This window comes from Trichoderma citrinoviride, assembly GCF_003025115.1.
Source record: "Trichoderma citrinoviride strain TUCIM 6016 unplaced genomic scaffold BBK36scaffold_12, whole genome shotgun sequence".
In the NCBI taxonomy this organism is placed as follows: Eukaryota; Fungi; Ascomycota; class Sordariomycetes; order Hypocreales; family Hypocreaceae; genus Trichoderma; species Trichoderma citrinoviride.
This window is the reverse complement of record NW_020194720.1, coordinates 1,518,090-1,537,293: the sequence shown is the minus strand read 5'-3', so window position 1 is coordinate 1,537,293 and position 19,204 is coordinate 1,518,090. Positions and strand designations below refer to the sequence as shown.

The following is a 19,204-nucleotide window of genomic DNA, read 5'->3' as shown; positions in this document are numbered from 1 at the left end:
GAAGCTTCGACCTGCAGTCACTGCCAGCTCATCTCTAGACTTTCAAGTTCCTGCGGCACTGTGAGCACTTAGGTGCCTCTGTGCTAGAGGAGGAGGTAAAGACTGTACCTTATGAATACTAGACAAACACCACTCGCAAGTAAGGTACTTCAAAGCTAGGTGCGACTTCATTGCCAAACTGTGGGCGATGCTCCCACTTCCATTTCCAACAAAGTCTCTGGATTGTTCGTACCACAAGATACTTGGTCCATGTAGACTAGATGCTGGCTAAGGTCGAAGAACAAGAGGGGCCGCATGCAGCATGCTGGGTAATTGGCAGATTCGAGATGCGGAGTTGTGTGTGATCATCCTCGTCCTGAGCTCATGCAACGTCTCCCCTCCCTCCCAGACACTCTGCAGAGCAACAGGCACGGAACGGAAGAGGAGTGCTTGAAGGTATCTGCTGCGGCACCCGTACCGTAGCTGGGCAGGCAACCAAGGCATGGGCCTTGTATCAGGAGGAGGCCGTTAATTAGACACAAGGTTACCAACTTTGAGTTCTGGCTTTAACTGAGAAGTGAGGAAGGCTAAAGGGAAATCAGTGCAGGCTATCGACGGGAGGTTTTTGGCGAGGACAGGAGGTGCGCTACTACGGGTGTTGTTCACACTTGGACAGCCCAGCCAATGCTCGTGAGAAGTAATAAGGCAGGGCAGTGATACTTCGGGTTCTACTGGAAGAGCTATCACGGCTCTGGTTTCTTCCAGGTTTCACCTTGGCCAAACCAGATAACGAAACTAGATAACGGATAAAGAAAACTTAAACGAATAGAGTAAATAAAAATAAGAATTAAAAATGGCAAAAAAAAGATAGACAAAGAGGCAACAAAGAGGCAAAAAAAGGGACCCTCTCCAAGGCTCACGCCCGTGCCAAAACGGTACTAAACTGCTGTAAACCGTGTCCCACCGTCGCCCAAGCACCATTTGCCGCCAGGGCCAATCACACCGGCGAAAAAAAAATTCAGGTAACGCACCTTTTCTTCCCCCTCCGTCCCTCTTCCTGCTCTCTTTCTCCTCCCACCTCTCAATTTCTCCTCTCCACATACTTCCAGCACTCCACTGCTTTTCTTGTCTGCCGCGCAGACTCTCTCTCACTCTTCGTCTTCTTCTCTTCCGCTTCACGACAAGCTCGATTTTTGCGCAATCCATCACAATGTCTGAGGAGGTAAGTTTCGGCCCTCTGTTTGAGCGACACTCTGCTGCTCTGGTTCTGCGCAACGAAAAGGACAAAGGAAAAAAAAAAAAAATACACCCCGCAGTCGCTATGGCTGCCCCTCGACTGAGCGACACCCCACATCACAATATTGCTATTTTTTTGCCTTTTTTTTGCTGGATTTTCGAGATGCAGCTCTGCGTTCTGTTTTCGTGTTGTTGTTCGCAGGAGCAAACGTCCAGATTTTTGCCCAGTCGATTCGCAATATTTTCACAATCTGCTTCAGAACGGCCTATAGACGAGATGCTGACCATTTCTCCCGCCAACAGCATGATACCACCTTCGAGTCCGCCGACGCCGGCGCGTCTCTTACCTACCCCATGCAGTGCTCTGCTCTGCGCAAGAACGGCTTCGTCGTGATCAAGGGCCGCCCGTGCAAGATCGTCGACATGTCCACCTCCAAGACCGGCAAGCACGGTCACGCCAAGGTCCACCTTGTCGCCCTTGACATCTTCACCGGCAAGAAGTACGAAGATCTCTCCCCCTCCACTCACAACATGGACGTCCCCAACGTCACCCGTCGTGAGTACCAGCTGGTAAGTAAAATTATGCCCCCATGGTCAAGGAGAAGGGTTGAGCTTTGCTGACACGAGTTTTCGCAGCTCGACATCTCCGACGACGGTTTCCTCTCTCTCATGAACGACGACGGTGACCTCAAGGATGATGTCCGCATGCCCGACGGTGAGATTGGTGAGAAGATCAACAAGCTCTTCAAGGTTGAGGAGAAGGACACCAGTAAGTCATGACTTGTTTTTTTTTTTAGAAATGTTAGAAATGGAACGTATTCTAACTTTTCGACCCAGACGTCGTTGTCCTCACCTCCATGGGTGAAGAGGCCGCCATCGAGGCCAAGGAGGCTCCCAAGCAGGGTTAAATCAAATCCTAGCTCCATAACCAAATGAGCAACACGAAAGATTTCAGGATTTGTTTTATAGCCCCTCGCCACCTCCTCCTCCTCCCTCCATCTAGGCGTTTATCACGGCCGTCGTAACATCGGATATCCTTGGGTTGATGTATGGGTCGTTGCGTTCAAAGGTCGATGGGTGGGATATTTTCAGCTAGTTACAATACTCGGCAACTCAACAGATGCACTCTCTGAGGGCCACCACATTTCCTTTTGTATTTCCACGAGTCAATGCCAACTCTACCCAGACAGAGATGTGTGCGTGGCTGGCCTGAATGATGAAAAATGAAAGATAAAAAAAGTTACTTGCAAACATGTCTTTGCTGCCGTGGTGATGAGGGTGTTTCATGTGAATTGAACATGTGAAACCCATCCATGAAACTGCTTGTAGATTTCTAATAGTTCCTCGAAATTGGTTGCTGCAGCTATTCCAAGACATGTGTGGCTGCAGCACTTGGAATGAAAAAAAAAGTGGTAGTGAAAGTGATAAGCAGATAAGAATCTCTGAGAGGTAGCGTAACACAGCCAGAGCTGCCGACGAGCTTCGCTTTCAAGCTTCATCCCTCGGGACTGAGTTTCGAGTTGCGCGTGCCTTGAGTTGTCGATTTTCTTGTATTGTCCATCATCTCAGCATTGGACAATCTCAAGGCTCTACTTGTCTTCTTCCTCCAATTTTCCTTCCGACATTTTTGTATGGAAACCGGTGGTGCAATATGAAGGCGAACCTCACAGGAAAGCGCCGTCAAGACCGGAAAGTCTACACTCGCTCGCCCTAGATCTCAACATAGCCAACTGTCTTCCGTCTTGACTTGCTCTTTGCATCATCTCATCGCCTCATCCGCAAGGTCAAAATGGAAGGGCCAGGAGATATGCGTCGGATGCCCCGAGGGGAGAGATGTCCTGAATGCGGTAGCCAGAGATGGTACCTGCAAGACGGACTGAGGTTTTGCTCTCGGGGCCATCAGATCGAGGTAGGGCATTTTGGACACCAAAGACGGATAGTAAAGGATTGCAGAGCTGATTGAGTATAAGGGGTTCATCCAATTCGATCTTGGTGACATTGAAGACTCGGGGAAAATGGGAGCCGTGTCTCGGCGCGAGAAAGCCCCCAGAGCCAGGGGAAAGAGGGCGCCGATGCTCACTGGCCAGGCGGGCCGAGATCTCTACTTGGAGGCTCTCCAGTTGGTGATCAGGAGCCAGGTAGCATGGCTCATCAACGAAAAGGGCCACAGGGAAGAGTTGGAGACTGTCGTTCGCGATCTCTGGGACCTGCGCATCAGAGGGTCCAACTCTGGCATCGCCGATGACGCTCAAGGAGACGACGAAGACTTGGCAATCTTTAGCTCTGAGCCCTCACAAAATGCATCTTCAAGAGAAAGGCATCCGACGGCCAGGAAGCAGAGCTGGGATCCCGAACTGGGCTTGCGATGGCCGTTGCCGCGTGTTCCCGACACACTAGCAATCTGCTACCTGGGCTGCATCCTCTTGAGGATACCGACTCATCTCGGAGAGGTCATTCGTTGGGCCAACAGCGGGAGCATTCCGTACAAGAAATGCGTGAGTATGGGTGGTTTCTGAGCCTTGGCTTCTTTCGTTCTGACCGACTCGGATAGTATTATAACCTGCCCCAGGAAATGAGGGATCGAATGCCTGCCGCGTACATAAGAGTCTTGAAGATGCCCTTCCGCACCACGACCAAAGGTGGTGAGTTACACAGGTCTGTCATGGACTTGGTACTCTCATATGACTTCAACTATGGCCTGGTCTTTCCGGAGATTAATCACATTCCGGAGCTGGTACAATTTGCAAAGGAGCTTGCGCTGCCCAGTGAGCATTGCCATTTGTCCAAATTGTAGGAGAACTTATCATCTGACATTGGGACAGTTGATTCTATCATAGTGGCTCGAAAACTGGCGTCAATCTTGGGCTATCAATTTCACTTTCCGACTGAACGGTCCTCAAATCCCCGGCTGGATTATCCAGAGATACGACTCATGGCTCTGCTCATCGTAGCTACCAAGTTGTATTTTCCCTTTCCTGAAAACTCCTCGCTATCTCGCGTTCGGAGTACAAGTTCCTTTGAAATGCCTACACTTGACTGGGAACGATGGCGGCAAGGCAAAAGAAACTTGCCAACACAACACGAGAAGAGGACTACCAAGTTCGACTTTGACAAGGTCACCCCCAGCCAGGTGGTAGCCATGGCAGATGACGAGCTGGACGCGTACTTTGCTCATGTTTCCAGTCTCATTGACAGCACCAGTGAGCTTCAATGCAACGTGATCCTGCGTCTGAGTACAAAGGCTAACTCACAACATCTAGACGACAACCCAATCACGAAGTTCTTTCCAGTCGAAGAACTACCAGCAAGCACAACCCAAGTGGAGGATGTTTCTGCAAAGGACTTGGATGACGCCGTCAAGAACCTCCTGAGCCAGACCCTCGAATACAATCTGCCCGATGCAGTTGAAGGGGCCGAATTCAAGCCATCAGCTATGCCGAGATATGAAGCATTCCGTAGAATTGAGCATCTCTCTGAGACTGCCAAGGAGCTATACACAGCGGCAGGTAAGTATACACTCGGCACAGATTACCACATCACTTATACACTGGACAGCCAGCTGACATTCCATCCTGAAGGCTTAGTGGTAGGGGCCTCTCTTGAGACCATGACGGACGCCGTTTACAGGATTGAGCGGGCCATGGTGGTATGGCAAAGCAAGCAGTTGGGCACAGGAAGCCACTATTAGATGCGATATCTTTGGCATGTGATATCCTACCATTACCGAGCAGTGGTCGAGGACTGTAAAGATGACGTAGAAAGAGGACATCAGCAGCTGGCTCAGAGTTACGTAGCAGTTGAAAGGAGAGGATCCGGGGTCCTCAATCAATGATGAATCAATACAATGCGATAAGACACTCGTCTGTCGGACATCGTTTCCCATCAGTGTTGGTTATGTAGAAGCTAAAGCTACTACTGGGGTAGAAATGCAGTCAAATGAATTTCAGCACATGGTTGGTGTTTACCACTGGCAGCTGTTGCAGAATTCCCACGAGGTACAAGGTACATAGCGCAGCTTGACGTGGAAAGCTCCATTTGGCAGGCGATCCCAAACGCGGGCTAGGGCGAGCAGAGTGGATCGTCCAGCATGCGCTAGCAGCAATATGGCAAGCCCTCGCAAAAAAAATGTCCCAGAGCAGGCCACTTTCTTCTCCATAGTCACGTGCGTCGGCTACTGACCTAGGGTTTCCCATGATTTGAACTTGCGCCCCACCAATTTCGCGCGCAGATTCAGCGATTCGAACCTTCACATCGTCAAGCATCACCAAAATCGCCCAAGAGTGAGTACCGCCGCCATGCCCGTGAAGATGTCTCCAGGATGAAGTGCTAATCCCTTTAACAGTGCAGATGTAAGCCTCCGTCCAGCACAATTCACAGACAGATTTCCTGCTCCCCCCGAGACGTCCGAAACCCGGCAAAATTTCGATAACGGTACTGACAAAAAATGCGCGAACCAGCTTCGTGAAGACCCTGACGGGCAAGACCATCACCCTTGAGGTCGAGTCCTCCGACACGATCGACAATGTCAAGTCCAAGATCCAGGACAAGGAGGGCATTCCCCCGGACCAGCAGCGATTGATCTTCGCTGGTAAGCAGCTCGAGGATGGCCGAACCCTGTCCGACTACAACATCCAGAAGGTGCGTCAACAATCAAGGAGGGTGCATTATCGGGCATCGATGATGTGGAAAAGGCGGGCGAAAGAGACAAACGATGGAGAATTGAAGGGAAAAGAAGGAAGATGGATCAGGAATGTAATGCTAACGTACATCTGCAGGAGTCCACCCTCCACCTCGTCCTCCGTCTGCGTGGTGGTATCATTGAGCCCTCCCTGAAGGCTCTGGCCTCCAAGTTCAACTGCGACAAGATGATCTGCCGCAAGTGCTACGTACGTCGAACTCCTGAACAGCTCTCAATCCGCCCGGAAGGACGGGAAAGACCTTTGTTTGATCTAGGGCGCTAACACCAGTTCACCAGGCCCGTCTCCCTCCCCGTGCCACCAACTGCCGTAAGCGAAAGTGCGGTCACACCAACCAGCTGCGACCCAAGAAGAAGCTCAAATAAATCATTTCACCAAGGATGTGGCGTCTGGTTTCTGGCATTCTGGGGTTGGCAAGGACAGAGGTGCTTCTGCTTTATTCCGGATTTGTTTCTACATTAGCATCATGGCAGAGGCAAATAGTATATCAATCTAGATGATGTCTGGTGGCGATATGTTATGAAACAGTCCTCTTTGGGTGGGGGACAGCCAGTGATTCGACAGTAGCTGACGCTCGATGTTGCTTCTTGAAAGCCAGCTTTTGGCCACCGATGCCTGGAAAGGGCGATGTCAAGGCTTGAGGAGGGAGGCACTTGTGATGTAGCGGCTGGGAAGACGAATAGGAGATGCTACAGTCATCAGTTACGTCCACAATTGAATGCGTTGAAGATATATTGTCAAGCAAACGAGTATCCCTGTGATTGATGGTGATCTTTGGTGATTTTCGGTGATGTGCTCAGATATTGAAACGCAGCTGGTCACATGACGATTGACGAGATATCAAGACGATACAAGTGCCGTTCGAGTATAATGTACGATGATAAATGGACACGGCTTATGGTCATGTACAATAGCAACTTGTAATACAGACCTTGAAATCCGTGCATCCCTTCCGCGCTCCATCGTGGTGAGAATGATGGTCATCACGTGATGCGACGACAGTCGTAATCGTGACAAGCTATCCCCAAGCTCGAGCCAGCAATCGCGGGACCTCGAGCCGAGCTAGAGTCGTCAATTGTCCGCCAAACTACAAGTCAGGCCAAATAATTCCGGACGTCTCTTTTTCCCTAGAGAGCGGACCATTGCCAATTCTCCTCTTCGAGACGCCAAAATGTCTGGCTCCGGATACGATGCAGTAGTCGACGTGGACGACGAGGTACGTGGACTCGAAGAGGACATGCATACCTAGCATGTTATCAATCCAAAGAACATCGCTTTGCTAACAAGGAACACACAGGGCGACCTCGGCCACACCGACCTCCAGGAAGACCTCGAATTCCACAGCTCCAACTTCACCGACGCCCCCTCGCGCAGCGGCAGCGGCCGCAGCAAAGCCCCCGGCTCATCCAGCCTGCTGCCGCCGCCAGCGACCGCCTCCGGCTCCGGCTCGGGCTCCGGCTCCTCCAAGCGCTACCTCTGGAGCATGGCCTTCTACGCGCAGTTCTTCGACGTCGACACCTCGGCCGTGCTGTCGCGCTGCTGGGCGGCGCTTTTCCCGCGCGCAAACTTCCTCGACGTGCTCGAGGGCAACCCGGACCTGTACGGGCCGTTTTGGATCGCCACGACGGTGGTGCTCATCTTGTTCCTGGGCGGCACGATTAGCCAGTATCTTTCGACGACGGGGAAGTCGCAGTTTGCGTATGACTTTAGGCTACTGAGCGGTATGTGAAGAACATCGATGCTCTCTCTCTTCTTGAGGCCCGACCCCTATGGAGGGGAGAGAGTTATATTTTTGATCAGATGAAAACTAACCAACATGCTCATTCGCACAGGCGCCGCCGGTCTCGTCTACGGATACACCATGGTCATCCCCGTGGCCCTCTTCATCGCCCTGCGCTACTTTGGAAGCGAGTCCGCCAACCTCCTGGAATGCTGGGCGCTGTACGGCTACTCGAACCTGATATGGATCCCCGTCGCCCTCATCTCCTGGTCGCCCATCTCCATCCTTAACTGGGTCTTTGTCGGCGTCGGCTTCGGGATGTCCGTGGTCTTCTTGGTGCGGAACTTGTATCCGGTGCTGAGCGCGACGGACCGCCAGGTCAGCAAGATCCTGCTGGTGATTGTCATCTTGCTGCATGCCGGTCTTTCCTTGACGATTAAGATTCTCTTCTTTGCTCATGGAAGTCCTGTTGCGAGATCTCCGGCGGACGGAGGATCTGATGGTAAGCCGGAATGAGTGGAGGAAACTCTCATCTCTGCATCTCTGTTCAGTTTTCATTACAATGAAGATTCAAGGGGAAAGGTCAGCGGCATCGTAAAGGGTCTACTTTCGTCACGGGATGGCGGGTTCCAATGAGAACATCATTGCAGTTTGGTGGGCATTTGACAAAAGCACTGTATACTATAGCAGCATGGTTAGCTATGCCTCGACATGAACGACGGGACAACGAATCTAGATAATGTTCATTGACTTTCAGCCCCTTTGCATCTGGTAGCTATCCTTATATATTCACCTGAATGGCAATTGTCCCAGCCCATCATCCCATATATACAATATATCACACAACACAGCCCCGTCCAAGCCCAGGTCGTAAAGATAAAAAGGTCATCCAGCACCTCACTTCTTCCCCTCGCCACCCTTTCCCCCCTTCACCACCTCAACCGGCCCCTTGTTCGCATCCCAATCCAGCCAGCTGCCCGGATACTCACCCACGCTGGCCCAGCCGGCATGCTGGGCCAGACCCGCCGCGGCCTTCGCCCGCACGCCGGCCTTGCAGTAGAAGAGCAGGTTGGCGTCTTTGGGCGGCCGCTCGTATCCGTACATGTCCTCAAAGTCCTCGTCGGAGATGTGGAAGCTCTGGACGGCGGAGGTGATGGGGATGTTGATGGCGCCGGGGATCTTGCCCGTGTCGATGAGCTCGTGGGGTTCGCGGACGTCTTTTGGTTTCCCGAAACATAGAATTGTCAGTTTAGAGCACTATAGCAAACACAGGGGCATAGGAATAGAGAGGATTGTAGACGTACCGACTATGACGACCTTGTCCTTGGGATCCTTCTTCTCAACCAACGCCTTAATCTCGTCGAAGCTCCAGATGCGACTCCCCGGCACCTGGCTCTCCGGGCCAGCAGAATACCACCGCACGCCAGCAGCGCCTACACTCTTGCTCCATCTCGTCGCCGGCAACGGCCGAGTTGTTGCCGCCGCAGAGACGACGCTCGAGAACGTCCTCGTGGCTGCGCGTGCCGAGGTTATAGTGGCTGGGGTTGAGGCGGCGGCGATGCGGCGCAGCGGGAGCCGCTGGCAGACTTGTCTGGTAGCCATTGCTTCTTGCTGTGATTTACGGCGTAAGAGAAGAATGAAAGGGATCGGTGTCGGAGCGAGATGTTGCAGATCCAAGAGCTGTTGTGAGGAGAGAAAGCGAGGGAGAGAGATGCAATGCGCTCAGCAGTTGATAGGTTGACGAGTTGCCGCTGATATCCACCGGCTATCGAGGATACTCTTCAAGAAGCTCGATCGAACCAGCTTGAAGCTAACCAGCACCAGCACCAGCAACCAGCTCAAGCTGCTTCACTTTAACCACAACACCAAACACACATTAATGATACAATGCAATGCAATGCAATGCAAAAGCGATAAGCCCAGCAGCTCAAATTAGTCGAATACTTGGGCAGCCCTCAGCTCCCCGAATAATTCGTCAAAGTTGATCCGAACGAAAAGTCGCCCCGCGACGTCATCCGTCATGTGGGCAGCTGAAAACCGACAGCTTCCTTCCCCAAATGCTGAGAGACGCATATGTCCTAATCACCGTTTCGCCGGACGATAGCCTACCGATTTACTTTCCTTTTCCTTTTTCCCTCTTGACTTTACAGAAATCCCTGGTCTGATGCTGCATCCATCGATGATTCACGAGGAATTGGATCCTCTTCGTGCTTCTTCTATCCTTGTCTCGTGTCAGCCCATATCAGCTGAGCTTCTACTGCATTTGGACCAAATCTCATCACCCCAGACACAAAGAGCATACGCTCGACTGATCAATCTTCTTCTTGTCCTCTTTATTCGTTCCATCAGCTCAACCTCGTCCCCCTCGTGGCGCTCAGCAGTGAACCACGCCGCCGCCGGGTATTATCTAAAGAATTATATACAGTGATGGGTATTAAAAAAAATGTACCGTGCCCCCTTGTGGCCCTGATGCCAGGCCGAATCCTGAACTCCAGTTATTAGTGCCAGGGCAGCTCAGTGTTCGGCAGCGCCCGTTCCTCGCTCGACAAGCTGATGCCGCTCATCTGCAAAGGAGAAACGCCGCCTATTGCCATGGCCGACATCGCCCACGGACTCTCATATATCGCCTCGATATTCCAACATCTCATATATGCCGGCTGACTCGACTTCAAAGATCTCGGTCTTCGCTGTTGCGTCTTGTTCTTTTTTTCATTTTTTCTTTCCTTTTCATTCAGTCATGCTTTTTCCATTCTTTCCGTACACTCTATTCATTTCCTCTCCTCGAAAGTAAGAGGGCAGTCATCCTACTCCATTGTCAGCATGATCTTCTTCAAGCTCGCCCATACCCGAAGATGTCTTCCTTACCTTGGGGAAAATCGTGGCAAACACCTTGATCTCCTCTGAGAGAGGGGTAGCGTGATGAGTCCAGTTCATCTGCACAGACGCCTTTCCGAGCATCAGGGCCAGGTTGAGCTGCGCATAGACTTGGCCCAGACAGTAGTGAGCACCGGTTCCGAACACCAGGTAGTTCTTGGCGCCCTTGGTTTCGGCATCGCCCGAGTAGTATCTCTCGGGGTCAAAGTAGTCGGGGTTCTCATAAACATCGGGATCGTGCAGGGCCATGTACGTCGTGGGGATCAGCATGGCACCTATCCGGCAACATTTCAGTCAGTATTCAAGAACAAAAAGCACTCTAGTGAGGGGACGCGGCTTACCCTTGGGGACAGTGTAGTTCTCGGTGATGGGGAACGGCTTCTTGACCTTGTACGGAACCATGAGCACAGGCGGGCGGTATCGCAGAAGCTCGCGGACGACGGCACGGGTGTAGGTCAAGGACTCGAGCTGATCCATGTTGAGCTCGGCATAGGGGTCACCGTTGCGGACCTTGAGGTTCTCCTCTCGGACGCGGTCGAGAACGTCGGGTCGTTGGGCGGTAACCTGGAACAGCCACGTCGCGGCACTGCTGGTGGCATCCTGGGAAGCGAAGAGGAAGGTGAAGATGGTCTGCGAGATTTCATAGTCTCGGAACATGCGCAGCATGGGCGCCGGCTTCACCAGGCCCTCGGTCGACAAGCCCTTCTCTTCAGCCTCGCGCCAGCGCTCCGACTGGATCATCTGCAGAATCCAGCCGTCCATGATGCAGGTGACGTCTCCTCCGGCAGCCATGCGGACCTTGCTCTTGGCGGCACACTTTGCGAATTCGGCGAGAACCATGTCGGCCGCCTTCTTTCCGTACCACGTCTTGGTGTATGGGAGGATGATGGGGAAGTTGACCAGCTCGAGAGCGGCGGTGATGAGGTAGTAGTCGTCGGCAATCTTCTTGACAGCCTCGTCGGAGATGTAGTGTCCGACAAAGGTGCGGCAGGACACGGCGCACATCAGCTCTCGGAACTCGGGCATGAAGGGAACGGGCTTGCCGCCATTCGCCTTGGTGACGTCGAGGAAGCGCTTGAAGTACGTCTTGTACACCTCCTCCTGGCCGGGCAGATAGCATTCGAGAGCCTTGCGGGTGAAGAGACCGTTCAGGCCCTTTCGGAAGTCCACATGCGGCTTGCCGTCGAGGAAAACCCAGTTGTCCTCTCCGAGAAGCTTGTACGCGGCATCGACAACGCAAGGCTTGACGTACGCCGGGGAGTTGAGGACCTTGCGAGCCATGTCTCGGGTGGACGCAATGACGACAAACCTACGAAATCCCATGTTAGTCGCGATCTCTTCCCGTCGCCAACTCCTCGAAATACGCCGAATGCGATTCAGTCGCGTCAAGACTCACTTGTGGAAGACAGAGACGCAGCTCAAGGGACCGCTCTTCCACTTGGCATAGTACTCCTCGAATTTGGGGTCCATAGACTGCAGGAAGGGTCCAATGAAGGGTTGCTTCCATGCCGGGCCGACAATGGAGCCCTTGTTCATGAGGTAGCTGACTGTTGGATAGCGACAATTCGTCAGTTGGGTCAATTCTCTCGGGCGAGCCGCCGTGGGCCTTCAGAAATGCATAGGGCGCAGCAACATACTCTGGTCATAGGCGACGCAGACGGCCAAGATGGTGAAGAACCAGGTCCACGCGCCGGCGTTGGCAATTGTCTCGATCACATAGTCGACCTGAGGAGGCACGTTGGCGCCGACATATTTCGAGTTGGCGAGGACCGACGTCAGGACGGAGGACGCCCTGGTGGCATTGTTGAGTGTGTCCATGGCGGATCCAAGGAGAGAAGAAGAAGCTGGATTCGGATGTTATCTGCTCCCAAGCTCTCGCGGTGTGTCTCTCTTCTCTGGCTAGGACACGATATGATGCTGCTGCTGCCTCTCGTGCTGGAGTCGCAGTACCACCGAGCCTGACAGGACAAACAGTACCTGGAGGAAGAGAGAACCGACGGGGGCAAGCGAGTGACGGCGATGGGGATATAAAAGAATTGAGGGTCGACAGGGGGGGGAGAAAACAAAAAGGCGCCGGGTCAAAGGCCGTCTGGGGTTTAGCAAGAGGCCAGATACAGGCGAGTGACTTCCAGCTGCGACTAGCAGTACCTCCGGACTTGAGATGTGGTGCGAGATGCGGGCGAGACGTTGAGCTGCTTTGGCGCTGGAGCCGACCCACGAGTGCGGTGTGCAGGCGCTACGGAGCTGGAACGCGGAGGTATCTGCCCAGGTACTGGACGAGTATTGCCTGGGTACAAAAGGTCGAGGTACAATCGACGGAGGAAACCACCTCAGATGCTCATCTGCCTTTTGACGGCAATAGCAGGAATGAATCCTGCGAGCGCTGCTCCTCTGCTTTCGAATAAGATGCTACTACCAGTTCCGAACGAGTACGAGTATTACATCCCAGGTATGCAATGTGTGTAGCATTGACGAGCAGATGGCGCAAACGCCTGCTGACGGAGCAGCAAAAAGAAGAGATCAATTTTTTATCCAGGTCCTTTGCCCGATTTCGAGCCGACCCACGGCGTCTCCACGAGCCAAGATGCAGCTAATCCGCCTCCCCTGTGTGGTTGATTGCAGCGGTGGTCCCCTGCCAATTTTAATCTTGTCTCTCTTTTTTGGCTCTTATCGATTCTTTCTAGTGGCGGAGAAAAAGAAGACTGGAGCGGGAGGGCAAAAAACATGACAGCATGGCGTTGCGTGAATCGCCAGCCAGCCTTGCGCTGGTACGAGTACGGACCACGGACGGAGGGCGGAACACGGAGTACAAGCTGACGATGTAAGTGTAAGTTGTGTGTGAGTTGGACGTTTTCCTTCATTTCTTCCAATTCGTCTTCCTCTCCTTCTCTCCTCTCTTGGCGATTTGCAGTCACATTTGCCTGCTTCTCGCCCGGATCCTTGCCGTCACCTTTTTGCTAGTACTAGTATTATTAATATCCATACAAGTTCGCGCCGCGGCGCCTTCGGCTTTAGGCTTGATGCCGTTTCCACCACCTCACCCGCGACCTAGGACACATGTACCCGTTAATTAACAGCCCACCTATCCCACTCGTCTATCAGGCGTGATCGCGTACTTTTGCAACCGGGCCCTGGATCCTGGCATCGGGAATAGTGCTGTTGGGATGTCAAATTGCCAGGTCCAAGCTCAGCCCAAGACGGAGAGAGAGCATCATAATACAAGGCTCGCTGCTGGCCGGGTGTCATCCCGTCGATGGCAGGGTGCTTGAGCTTACACGAGATTCATTGCAAGGGAAGAAAACGATCAGAGCTTTGCGCCGTGATAACTATCGATAAGATGGCTTTGACATCTCTTGAGACATTGAGTCCACCACGGCCGAGCATGAACCATCAGGTGTTGACTGCTGCTGCGAAGTACACCATACATATCAGCCTGGAGACGGCTGTGGGATGTGTGTGAACAAGGAGGATCGCCCTCTATCAGGAGCCTATCCCGTTGGAGCTTTCTCTCTCGACCCGAGTTGACCGGAGTCTCATCACTCGTAAGAGAACTCGTATGATGATACGCCTCTGCAAATGAGGAGCGTCACTCTTGTTTCTGTGCGAAGCTCTCACGCGACTCTGAGAGATTGCTCCTACTCATGCTGATTCTCGCAGCTCGGTCCTCCTCACTGTGTTGGCGGGTGTTACTGCTTCGCACCACCTCCGCGGACAAGAAAGGGGGGCTGCTCCAGAGTGTACCGATCAGGCAAGTATACGAGACAGTGCGCCGGACTGTCAGCTCGTACTCCAGCTTGAGTGTACTCGTACCTCGAACATTGCACAATTCTGCAGCGCTCGCCATCGGCGCATTCGGATTCGGACTCACACAAGACACACAAACAGCAACTCGCGCAGCATCAGATCCAATCTCGTTCCTGTGGCCCCAGCCCACCAATGGCAGCCGCCCGCTCGCCCAAGCGGTATGTACAAGTCCGTTACAGGCAATCTCTGGATCCCTTGCAGCCAGAAAGTGTCGCAAAAACGGCAGCCTGCCGCGTTAAACTACGATTCTGTTGGGGCGCCTCTCGACAGCCGCAGCCAATCGACTTTCACCAAATCCAGCCACGCCCGTCCCGCGTATCGAACACGAATACGAATAAGTGCTTGCTTTGTCTCCAAGCGTGCCTTTCTGCTGTCTCGGCCCGCTTTTGGGCTGCTCACGCTCCGCTCGTTTGTCCCCTGGCCTTGTCTCGTCCTTGCCTGTAGCTTGACGCCTTGAAGGATCGTCTGCGATTACGGTCACTAAAAGGAAGCTCACAGCTACATGTACATACGATGGACTATCGAACTGCCCTCTTGTCCCACGCGCGTGCCTGCAATTCGCCCTTGAGCTCCGGACTGGCTGGTGCACCGCAGGACGCAATTCGAGCTCAGACCCAGCCCAGCCCGAGCCGTCCGGACGGTAGTCTAGTCTAATATGTACAGCCAGCCACGCATCTCGGACCAGGTGCCAGACATCCAAGCGGCATGCTTCTTGTACGAGGCCTATCAGCGCGCGCCAGGGCTCTACGGCTGGCCTGGTTTGACTTTATATCAATGCTTACTTTCCGCGTCCGCTGCCCTTCTTCCCGACATCATCAGGCGCTCATGGGTTCCTCGGCTGGGCAGTGGTCCGAGGGAGCGGCTACAGCAGCCCCCCCCCGGCCCATGCTCATGCTCAGGCTTTCCTTTCCGGATCTTCCCCAGTGAGGGAAACCCTTGAGCTGTCCGAGCTGACTGACATCATTTTTTTGGCCACTGATGGAGCGAAACGCGTTGGTTTTGAATCATTTAAGATTTGCTTTCTGCATCTCACTGCTGGTATCAGGGGCATGGCAAATTGCTGTACGGGGTATGCGGCGAGTTTCGGAGAAGGATGGCATTGGGTTTGCCTGCTGCGACAAGGAGCACTCCCCGTACCATCTGCAAACTCCTTCGCCAAAGTACAAGTAAAGGTTGCCTGCATGCATGCGCGTTTACCCCCGGCTGCGTTCGGCTATGTAATCAGTTTGGGCATGAACTGGATGATGGTTGAAGTGTTGCTTATGTAAGGAGTCACGATGACTATCTTGTTACTACTTCCCGGGTAAGCGAGCAGTTGCAGTCGCTGCAGACCACAGCGTCGTCCCCATCTCACATGATACGATGCATTTCACAACCTGTCCTGGCGTTTCTCAAGCATTCTGACGGACAAGCGACAAGAAACTGAAGCAACCAACCCCAAAATCGACGTCATTGAAGCCACCGACGTGGTGGTGCCACCCCCCTTGTCCTAGCTGCCAAAAGGCCTTTCCTGCCTCTAACACACACATCCCGTAGCACAAGTCTAACCGCAGCCTAACGATCGTGCCATCCCCATTCGTAGCTGGACAATGTCTGCAAGGCTGTGTCTCAATCCTGCCAAAAAATGATGAAATGAAATGACGGCGTACGAGTACTAACGCCCCGTCTGCCTTACTTCAACAACTTGAGCTGCACTCATGTAACTCCTGCTTACATCATGGCAGGCCACGTCCCTGTATGGAGGAGACTACCTACCGTAGTAAGGCGTGCTGCGGGAAGGAGCGTGACGTATCGATACTGGCGACCTGCTGGGACGGGTGCTGTCACCACTAACACCACTATTAATATGGGGGACGGCCTCAGCTTCCTCCCCGCATCATCATCAATCTCTACTGCAATCGCATCTCAACGACTACAGTTTCTGTCAACATCTACCACATTCAAGATGCCGTCCTACATCGTGAGTAGTAGTCCCACTGCTGTCCTTGGCCTTGTAAGAAACATGCACTGACGAAGGCTTCTCTCGATTTCTCTATAGGTCACCCTCAAGGAAGATGCTTCCGATGCCGACCTCGCCGCGTAAGTCGAACCCCTCTTATCCAGCTTTGACTGCGCCGACTCGACATACTGACGCAACAATAACTTAGGGCCAAGAAGAAGGCCACCGACGCCGGTGCCAAGATCACTCAGGAGTACAGCCTGATCAAGGGCTTCGCGTGAGTCTACCATCCCCGAACGAGACGGAAACATGTTCGTTTCCTCGCCATTGTGGTGTTCCGATGGCTGACGACTTGGGTTTTGCCACCAAACAGCGTTGAATACCCCGAGGGCACTGTTGTCGCGCTCGACCAGGAGCCTAGCGTTCAGTCTGTCGAGAAGGACCATGTTGTCACCACGCAGTAAATGGGTGTAGAGCTCCTGACGATGCTCATGATGATGATGCCGGCAAGACCTACATAGACGGGAAATAAACATAGAGTCTCTCTTCAACGTGTTGGAACATGTCTTGCAGCCACATGCTCTATCTGTTTATCAGTGACCATCTAAACATCGAACGCCAGCACCTTGATGCCTGGCCCTCTGGTCCCTGAACCAGCCAAGGTCGAGCTGCCCCGCCATGGATCTCGCGATTCCCCTCCTTTTAGCCTCTGGCTCCCGGTGACGTGACGTATGTGCCTGATAAGGGTGGGGGAGCCAAGCACGCCGTTATCGCCATGTGACCGACCCTTCACCGGTCGTTGACATTGGCATACGATATGCTGGTTGCTGGACCGAGGATGCAGTGCACTGACGGTATCCAATGATCAATTACTATTCCAAACACCATAACTGGCGGCTGACTTAAGGCGTTCGTACCACCACCTCTTCTGCGCAGCTTACTTTGCGCTGATGCCCGTGATTCGCCCAGCCTCTCCAGAGCTTGTGCCGCCAGTGGCCTCTTCCGTTTGAACCGGCTCACCACGGCGCCGGCATCCGCTATCCCGCAGCTGGCCAGGCCCCAAGATCCCGGACCAACTCGCTCTTACATACTCCATACATACTTTCCTATCCATCAACTGTCGATCTCTCTATCGACTTACTACATATCTTACTGTTCGCAACTTCGTATTACTCGCCAGTCGAATGAGCCAACGATCGCTGAGCTGCTGACCGACGAACGGACATTCTTACTTATCGATTACCCTACGACGATACAAAAGAGAAAGACGCGAAGCAAGCATATGCTGTTCGTGATATAGACCGGACCGGTGTGTGGCTTGGCGCGTATCTTCGGCTGCGTCTTCTTCCCATTGCCGGTTGGCGCCGACTGAGACTCTTTCTCTCTCTTTGACTATCCGACTGTCGAATCGTCACAGTCTCAGCCTTGACTCGCCGCTCTCTTCACCCCCTTGCATAGCGAGATGCTGCCATGACGGCCCTGCTCAGGTCCACGAGGCAGCTCCGGCCGTTTGCCATTCGAGCCCCGGCCATTCTGCAGCCCCAATGCCGGCGGCGCTTCACCTCGGGCAAGACACACGATGTTTCCGACTCCGACATTGCGTCTCTCGCCAGCTTGCCCCAGCATCCGTTGCGACTGGCCGACCTCGTAAGGTAAGCAAACAGCCCGCAGCTCATGCCCATCTTCAAGAACGCTTCAATCGGCATGGTAGTGTTAACAATCTCCCTTCGTCCAGACAAGGCAGGCCGCCGCTTTCCGAGAGATCGCTCCTCGCATCCGCCAACTTCACCCTCTCCCTCATTCCGATCCGCCTCGCACGTCGCCTGCAGGCCCTCCAGAACCTCCCGTACATTGTCGTCTCCAATCCGAACATCTCGCAAATCTACAACAACTACCTACACTCCCTCTCCATACTTCTTCCCTACTGGCGGACCGCCTCCAAGGGCCGCGCCATTACCACTCTCGACGACGAAATCAAATTCACCAATGTCCTCGCCGAGCTGGTTGCCACCCATACCGACACCATCCCCATCCTGGCCAAGGGCTTCCTCGAGTGTCGCAAATACATCTCGCCAGCGGAGGTGACGCGCTTCCTGGACGAGCATCTGCGCGCCCGCATTGGCACTCGCCTCATCTCGGAGCAGCACATTGCCCTGCACTTTAGCAGCCAGCCTCATTTCGATCCCGGCGCCAGTCCCACGCCGTGCCCCGAGCATCCCACATACATCGGCGTCATTGACACGGCATTGAAGCCTTCGGTGACGATTGAGTCCTGTGCCGGCTTTGTGGCTGACATCTGCGAGCTGCGGTACGGCATACGGCCGAAACTCATCATCAATGGCGAGCCCGAGACGACGTTTGCCTTCTTGCCGATGCATCTGGAATACATCATCACGGAGCTCTTAAAGAATGCGTTCCGAGCGTCCATCGAGAGCAGGTCAAACGAACCCATTGTCGTCACAATCGCCCCTGAGCCGCCGCTCAAGCACCAGCCCGGCGAGCTTCCAGACATCAAGCCGCCCGCGGAAGACCTAGGCCCCTTCAAGAGCGACGCCATCAAGCCCCTGGACGATAACGCTCCGGGCGTGACGATTCGCATCCGAGACCGCGGCGGCGGCATCCCGCCGGATGTCCTCCCCAACATCTGGTCCTACTCCTTCACCACCTTTTCCGAAGACGACGACATCCCCGACTCTGGCGGGCACGACGGATTGAACGCCATTGCAACCGCCAGTACGGGCGGCAGCTCCATTGCCGGCCTGGGATACGGTCTGCCGCTAAGCAGGGCCTATGCCGAGTACTTTGGCGGCGGCATCAACGTCCAGAGTCTGTACGGATGGGGAACGGACGTCTACCTCCGCCTGAAGGGCGTCGGAAAGGTCGATAAAGGCGTGAGCGACGATGCGGAAGAAGAAAAGTGAAGACCGCGGATGAACAAAATAAGCGCAATGATAT

The 19,204-nt window shown here is 53.6% G+C and overlaps 7 protein-coding genes across 7 annotated transcripts; 5 read left to right on the top strand and 2 right to left on the bottom strand.

Moving 5' to 3' along the window:
• The first annotated feature begins 1,042 nt into the window (after positions 1-1,042).
• Positions 1,043-2,480, top strand: BBK36DRAFT_1207710 (translation initiation factor eIF-5A). The gene is made up of 4 exons (XM_024897430.1): positions 1,043-1,201; positions 1,519-1,785; positions 1,852-1,984; positions 2,053-2,480. Exons 1-4 carry the CDS (start codon positions 1,190-1,192, stop codon positions 2,121-2,123), a joined length of 483 nt encoding a protein of 160 aa, XP_024747340.1. The 5' UTR covers positions 1,043-1,189; the 3' UTR covers positions 2,124-2,480.
• A 524-nt stretch (positions 2,481-3,004) lies between these two features.
• On the top strand, positions 3,005-4,903 carry BBK36DRAFT_1125294 (hypothetical protein; the record flags this gene model as incomplete). Its single annotated transcript, XM_024891267.1, has 4 exons — positions 3,005-3,124; positions 3,186-3,710; positions 3,767-3,980; positions 4,038-4,903. 4 exons carry the CDS (start codon positions 3,005-3,007, stop codon positions 4,901-4,903), a joined length of 1,725 nt encoding a protein of 574 aa, XP_024747339.1.
• A 2,180-nt stretch (positions 4,904-7,083) lies between these two features.
• BBK36DRAFT_1171460 (Yip1-domain-containing protein) lies at positions 7,084-8,148 on the top strand (the record flags this gene model as incomplete). The annotated part of the gene is made up of 3 exons (XM_024895574.1): positions 7,084-7,128; positions 7,210-7,633; positions 7,745-8,148. 3 exons carry the CDS (start codon positions 7,084-7,086, stop codon positions 8,146-8,148), a joined length of 873 nt encoding a protein of 290 aa, XP_024747338.1.
• A 402-nt stretch (positions 8,149-8,550) lies between these two features.
• Positions 8,551-9,054, bottom strand: BBK36DRAFT_1098337 (Rhodanese-like protein; the record flags this gene model as incomplete). Its single annotated transcript, XM_024889118.1, has 2 exons — positions 8,551-8,849; positions 8,937-9,054. Coding segments are annotated over 2 exons (417 nt in total), but the record flags the coding sequence as incomplete, so codon positions are not given.
• A 1,346-nt stretch (positions 9,055-10,400) lies between these two features.
• BBK36DRAFT_1161960 (sterol desaturase) lies at positions 10,401-12,324 on the bottom strand (the record flags this gene model as incomplete). The annotated part of the gene is made up of 5 exons (XM_024894412.1): positions 10,401-10,436; positions 10,498-10,781; positions 10,848-11,815; positions 11,903-12,053; positions 12,144-12,324. 5 exons carry the CDS (start codon positions 12,322-12,324, stop codon positions 10,401-10,403), a joined length of 1,620 nt encoding a protein of 539 aa, XP_024747336.1.
• A 4,134-nt stretch (positions 12,325-16,458) lies between these two features.
• Positions 16,459-16,713, top strand: BBK36DRAFT_1125836 (hypothetical protein; the record flags this gene model as incomplete). Its single annotated transcript, XM_024891320.1, has 2 exons — positions 16,459-16,526; positions 16,623-16,713. Coding segments are annotated over 2 exons (159 nt in total), but the record flags the coding sequence as incomplete, so codon positions are not given.
• Positions 16,714-17,719: 1,006 nt separating this feature from the next.
• On the top strand, positions 17,720-19,170 carry BBK36DRAFT_1143719 (histidine kinase; the record flags this gene model as incomplete). Its single annotated transcript, XM_024893620.1, has 2 exons — positions 17,720-17,901; positions 17,985-19,170. 2 exons carry the CDS (start codon positions 17,720-17,722, stop codon positions 19,168-19,170), a joined length of 1,368 nt encoding a protein of 455 aa, XP_024747334.1.
• Between the last annotated feature and the right edge of the window lie 34 nt (positions 19,171-19,204).

Excerpts from the sequence above, each read along its gene's own strand:
- BBK36DRAFT_1207710 (XM_024897430.1), top strand. Across the intron at positions 1,786-1,851 it reads CCCGTCGTGAGTACCAGCTG|CTCGACATCTCCGACGACGG; the intron begins GTAAGTAAAATT and ends GAGTTTTCGCAG. Across the intron at positions 1,985-2,052 it reads GGTTGAGGAGAAGGACACCA|ACGTCGTTGTCCTCACCTCC; the intron begins GTAAGTCATGAC and ends TTTTCGACCCAG.